Source organism: Anomalospiza imberbis, chromosome 22 (assembly GCF_031753505.1).
Source record: "Anomalospiza imberbis isolate Cuckoo-Finch-1a 21T00152 chromosome 22, ASM3175350v1, whole genome shotgun sequence".
Lineage (NCBI taxonomy): Eukaryota > Metazoa > Chordata > Aves > Passeriformes > Viduidae > Anomalospiza > Anomalospiza imberbis.
Window position 1 is genome coordinate 7,998,486 of NC_089702.1, and position 5,466 is coordinate 8,003,951.

Genomic DNA, 5,466 nt, shown 5'->3' on the forward strand with positions numbered 1-5,466 from the left:
GGGCTTTTGTCCCCTGTGTCCTCCTGCTGTCCCTCACCCCCCCAGCCCTGCTCCCTGCTCGCCCCCAGCTGCCCGGGGGGATGACTCTTTGTCCCCCCGGCTGGGCCCCGCAGCGCTGGTTCCCACTGCCCGAGCAGACAAAGAGGCGCTGGAAGGGCTGGGCACGGCAGGGAAAGGGCCGGGACAGGCACAGGGCCATGGCAGGGACGTGGCTGAGAACCAGGGCACTGTGGCACGGCCAGGGATGGGGACAGTGTCCCTGAGGATGGGGACAGGGGCTTGGCCAGGGATGGGGACAGTGTCTCTGAGGATGGGAACCAGGGCGTGGCTGGCTGGAAATGGGGGCCAGAGTGCGACAAGGGATGGGAACAACGGGATGGCTGGGGACAGAGACCAGGGTGTGTCTGGGGATTACCGGGAGCTCGGGCAGTGGCCAGACAAGGGGGAGGGCTGCATCACCGGGGATGGGGACCAGGGCGTGGTCCTACCCCGGGTACCGGGAGCCCCGGGACCAAGAGACCCATTCCGGGCAGACAATGGGGGGACTTGGGGGGAAGGGGCCGTGGGGGGATGGGGACCGTGGGATGAGGACCCGAGCGTGACCGCTGGCTCAGCCAAGACCGGGGACCGGGGCGTGGCAGGGACGGTGCCAAGGACACAGCCGGGGCCCCTCCGGCGGCGGGCGGGAGCCAGCGGCGGGGCCGGGCCGTGGCCGCCGCAGCCCCCGGTCCCCCCCTCCCGCACCGCCCGGCCTTTGTCTGCGGCTGCGGGGGGGCATTACCTCATTCCGGGCGACCAATGGCCGCCGCCGCCACCGGCCCCGCCGCCCCCCCGGCCCCGCCGCCCGCCCCGCTTCGCCCCGCCCCGCCGCCGCTATAAAGCCCCGCACCGAGCCCCGCGCTCCGCCGCGCCTCTTACATCGACCGCCTCAGCGTCGGGCTGTGAGACCGCCCCGGACCGACCGCCGCCATGGTGAGGGGGTGCGGGGGGGTCGGGACCTTGTCTCTATTCCCGCAGTCCCTATTCCCTTGGTCCCCTTATCCCCCATTCCCGCCGGCCCCCTCCCTCCCACCCCCGGACCTGTGGTTTTCCCCGGTCCCAATCCCCACCCTCCCATCGTAGTCTCCGGTTTTCATCCCCCCACCCCTGTCCCCGTCTCGCCGTTGTCTCCGGTCCTCATCCCCACCCCCGGTCTCCATTCCTCAAGGGCTTGTCGTCCACCCCTCCCGGGATGGGCCCTTGGCGCCGGGACTCCTCCCGCACTGGGCGTGGCTCCCGTTACACCGAGTAAAATGTGTCGCCCGGGACCCAGCCCCGCGTGTACCTCCGGTTAAATGGGCCTGGAAGGGTCTTTCTTTCTCCCCCGGGACCGATCCCCGAGCCCACAGCGGGCGTGGCTCCCGTCAAACCGGGCAGGATGGGACCTCCAGGGCTTAGCACAAAGCTTCCATAGGGCGTGGCTCCCGTTAAACCAGGCAGGATGAGACCCCCGGGACTCAGCACTGAGCTACCATAGGGCGTGGCTCCCGTTAAACCGGCCAGGATGGATCCCTGGCGCTGATCCACGGTACCGCACCGGGCGTGGTTCCCATTAAACCGGGCAAGATGGGACCTCCGGGACCGAGCCCCGAGCCTGCACCGGGCGTGGCTCCCGTTGAAGCGGGCAGGATGGGACCCCGAGACGCAGTACTGAGCTCCTGTCGGGCGTGCTATGGTTAAACCCGACAGGATGGCTCCCCGGGACCGAACCCCGAGCCTGAACCAGACGTGGCTCCCATTAAACCGGGCAGGATGGGTCCCCGGAGCTAAGCCCGTACTGGGCGTGGCACTGCTTGAAAGGGGCAGAATCGGGACCCCATCTTTCCGTACCGAGCCGCCGTCCGTCCCTGGGCGTGGCTCCCGTTAAACCGGGCAGGAGAGACCCTTTTTTCCCCCACCGCCCCGGTGCCGAGCCCTCAGCCTGCGCTGGGTGTGGCCCCGGTATACTGAGGGAGAAAGTGTCCCCCGTGCGGGGTGGGCAGGGCGGAATGGGCCCCTCCCGGTGCTGAGCACCCCATCCCGCCCCAGAGGTCGAAGCCCGGCAGGATGAGACCCCCCCAACCCCCAGTCCCGCACTGGGCGTGGCCTTGCTTCCACTGGGACTCGAGTGGGCAGGAGGAGCCCACGGTGCTGAGCCACGCTGGGGCTTTGCTGGGTCTCATCAGGGCAGGGTGGGGCAGGATGGGAACCCCGGGGCTCCCTGTCTCACGTTGGGCACAGTCCCAGTCTCTCAGGGCAGGATGAGCCACAAGTCCTGAGCTCCCCATCCCCCACAGGCAGGGTGCCAGCAGTGATGGGCACATGACAGGATGGGACCCTCTGCACTGGGTGCACCTCCAGACCCCGAACAACGGGTGTGTCTGGGCAGGATCTGGCCCCAGCCAGCCTCGGGGAGGGGCCCTTCCCTACTCGGTGACAGTGTTGGGCTGGTGTCACAGCTGGGCAGGGGGACAAAAGGGATGACCCGGTGCCGTGTGCCCCCCACAGCGCGAGTGCATCTCCATCCACGTGGGCCAAGCGGGCGTGCAGATCGGCAATGCCTGCTGGGAGCTGTACTGCCTGGAGCACGGCATCCAGCCCGACGGGCAGATGCCCAGCGACAAGACCATCGGCGGGGGGGACGACTCCTTCAACACCTTCTTCAGCGAGACGGGCGCCGGCAAGCACGTGCCCCGGGCCGTGTTCGTGGACCTGGAGCCCACGGTGATCGGTGAGCGCGCGGGGGGGCGGCCGGCGGGGCGGGCGCTGGCGGCGGGCGCTGGGTGCTAACGGGGCCCGGGGCTGTCCCCGCAGACGAGGTGCGCACGGGGACGTACCGGCAGCTCTTCCACCCCGAGCAGCTGATCACGGGCAAGGAGGATGCGGCCAACAACTACGCCCGCGGGCACTACACCATCGGGAAGGAGATCATCGACCTGGTCCTTGACCGCATCCGCAAGCTGGTAGGGGCTCTGGGGGTGCAGGTGGCGGGCGAGGACAAAGCCTCCATTCTGTCTCGCTCTCCCTTCCAGACTCGCTGGGTTGGGTTTAGATTTAATTTATTAATTAATGTTAATCCTGTTGTGCAGTGGCTGCCATTGGCCGGCAGCGGGACCCGGCGCAGCTGGAGCGGCTCCACAGCGCCGCAGCCCCCGGGCGCTGCCGGTGCTGAGCTCGGCAATTCTCTCTTTGTTCCCACTTGGCTCCTGACGTGGCCGAGTCCAGCTGCATGTGCTGGGGATGGGCAGCCCTGAGCCGGTCCCTTCCAGAGTCATGTGGCCGTGTCAGTTTATGGTCAAACTTGTCCCCACTCTGCTGCTGAGCCGGTAGCAGTTCTGCACTTGGAGGTGCCCCTGAGCACTGTCTCACCCCAGAGGCCAAGCAGCTTCCCTGGGTGATTCGCCATGAGTCAGTGGGTAACAGATGGATTCAGTGCAAACCTGTCCCCATCCTGCTGACTCTGGCTCTGCTGTTGGAAAGCCCCCAAATATCCTTGTGAGGCCACGGAGAGGAAGGAGTAACTTCTGCTGCCTGGAGTAAACATGCCTCCCCACCTCGTCTCTCCTTGCAGGCTGACCAGTGCACAGGGCTGCAGGGCTTCCTGGTGTTCCACAGCTTTGGCGGTGGCACCGGCTCTGGCTTCACCTCCCTGCTTATGGAGCGGCTCTCTGTCGACTATGGCAAGAAGTCCAAGCTGGAGTTCTCCATCTACCCGGCCCCGCAGGTGTCCACGGCTGTGGTGGAGCCCTACAACTCCATCCTCACCACCCACACCACCCTGGAGCACTCTGACTGTGCCTTCATGGTGGACAACGAGGCCATCTACGACATCTGTCGCCGCAACCTGGACATCGAGCGTCCCACCTACACCAACCTCAATAGGTTGATAGGCCAGATCGTGTCCTCCATCACGGCCTCGCTGCGCTTTGACGGAGCCCTGAATGTCGACCTGACGGAATTCCAGACCAACCTGGTGCCCTATCCCCGCATCCACTTCCCGCTGGCCACCTACGCCCCGGTCATCTCTGCTGAGAAGGCTTATCACGAGCAGCTCTCGGTGGCCGAGATCACCAACGCCTGCTTCGAGCCGGCCAACCAGATGGTCAAGTGTGACCCGCGGCACGGCAAGTACATGGCGTGCTGCCTGCTGTACCGCGGGGACGTGGTGCCCAAGGACGTCAACGCCGCCATCGCCACCATCAAGACCAAGCGCACCATCCAGTTTGTGGACTGGTGCCCCACTGGTTTCAAGGTGGGCATCAACTACCAGCCACCCACGGTGGTGCCCGGGGGCGACCTGGCCAAGGTGCAGCGCGCCGTGTGCATGCTGAGCAACACCACGGCCATCGCCGAGGCCTGGGCCCGCCTGGACCACAAGTTTGACCTGATGTACGCGAAGCGGGCGTTCGTGCACTGGTACGTGGGGGAGGGCATGGAGGAGGGCGAGTTCTCGGAGGCCCGTGAGGATATGGCTGCCCTGGAGAAGGATTATGAGGAGGTGGGGGTGGATTCTGTGGAAGGGGAGGGAGAGGAGGAAGGGGAGGAATACTAAACTCACAAGGGTGCTGCTCAAACAGGGAACATAAACTAGTTGAAGACCCCGCGGGGTCTGTAGCAGTGTGTGCGCCACGGTCTGTCCTGTCAATGGTGTGTGCTTCAATGGAAAAGTCTGTGACAGACTCACCCGTCCTCTCCTGTGGGTCTGAATAAAAAGCATTCCCTGTCTTACCCTGGCTCTGGTGTCTTCACTCCCTGTACCAACGTCCCTGCCTGGCTTTGACACTTTCCTCACCAGCACATGACATGGCCCTGCAGTCCCTGTCTGCACCCAGGGTCTCCACCCTGTCCCTGAGTGTGTGACAGGGTTGTGGTGATCTCAGCACCTTGCAGACTTCCCAAACAGCTCCTCCCAAACCTGTGCTCCTTCCTCATCCTGGTGGGCTCAGTGTTGTGCCCCCACCCCTGGGGCTGGGGAAGTGGAGAGGGTTGGGTTTTCTTAATACCAGGAGTCAAGTGAGCCCCACGTGAGCACATTGCAGGCCTTAACACCTGCGTGGGCTGGAGATACCATAAGCCCCCTGTTTGGCAGAAGTCTTTGTTACCTCTGCTACCTCCTCTTCCTGGGCAGGGGAGGGGCTGCCTTGCCCTGGGGGTGGGATGCTCTGCCCACCACAGGTGGGAGTGCTGGGGATGTGAGTTCCCTTCATCCAGCTCGGTGTCTGGGGACACATGAGGTTCGCTCAACACCAACCACAATATGTCCTTAAGTTCCTCTGGCTCTTTCAGGGATGAGGAATTGGCCCCATTGGTCCCAGCCACTTGAGGGGGGGGAAATATCATAGTAGCCCCCTTGAATGGGGGGAGCCTCTTTACCCTCCCTTTCCTATCCTCTTACCCTGTCCCTCACAGCATGGATAAATAACGAAGGGGAAGTTGAACATGGAGTGA

General features: G+C 64.7%; 1 protein-coding gene across 1 annotated transcript; it reads left to right on the top strand.

The window, feature by feature from the left end:
• The first annotated feature begins 815 nt into the window (after nt 1-815).
• LOC137486977 (tubulin alpha-1A chain) lies at nt 816-4,746 on the top strand. Its single transcript, XM_068212603.1, has 4 exons — nt 816-972; nt 2,527-2,749; nt 2,833-2,981; nt 3,590-4,746. Exons 1-4 carry the CDS (start codon nt 970-972, stop codon nt 4,568-4,570), a joined length of 1,356 nt encoding a protein of 451 aa, XP_068068704.1. The 5' UTR covers nt 816-969; the 3' UTR covers nt 4,571-4,746.
• The last annotated feature ends 720 nt before the right edge of the window (nt 4,747-5,466 follow it).

Bases quoted from the DNA above. Each gene is read 5' to 3' on its own strand.
- LOC137486977 (XM_068212603.1), top strand. The intron at 2,750-2,832 runs GTGAGCGCGCGG...CTGTCCCCGCAG, and splicing joins CCTGGAGCCCACGGTGATCG to ACGAGGTGCGCACGGGGACG. The intron at 2,982-3,589 runs GTAGGGGCTCTG...CTCTCCTTGCAG, and splicing joins TTGACCGCATCCGCAAGCTG to GCTGACCAGTGCACAGGGCT.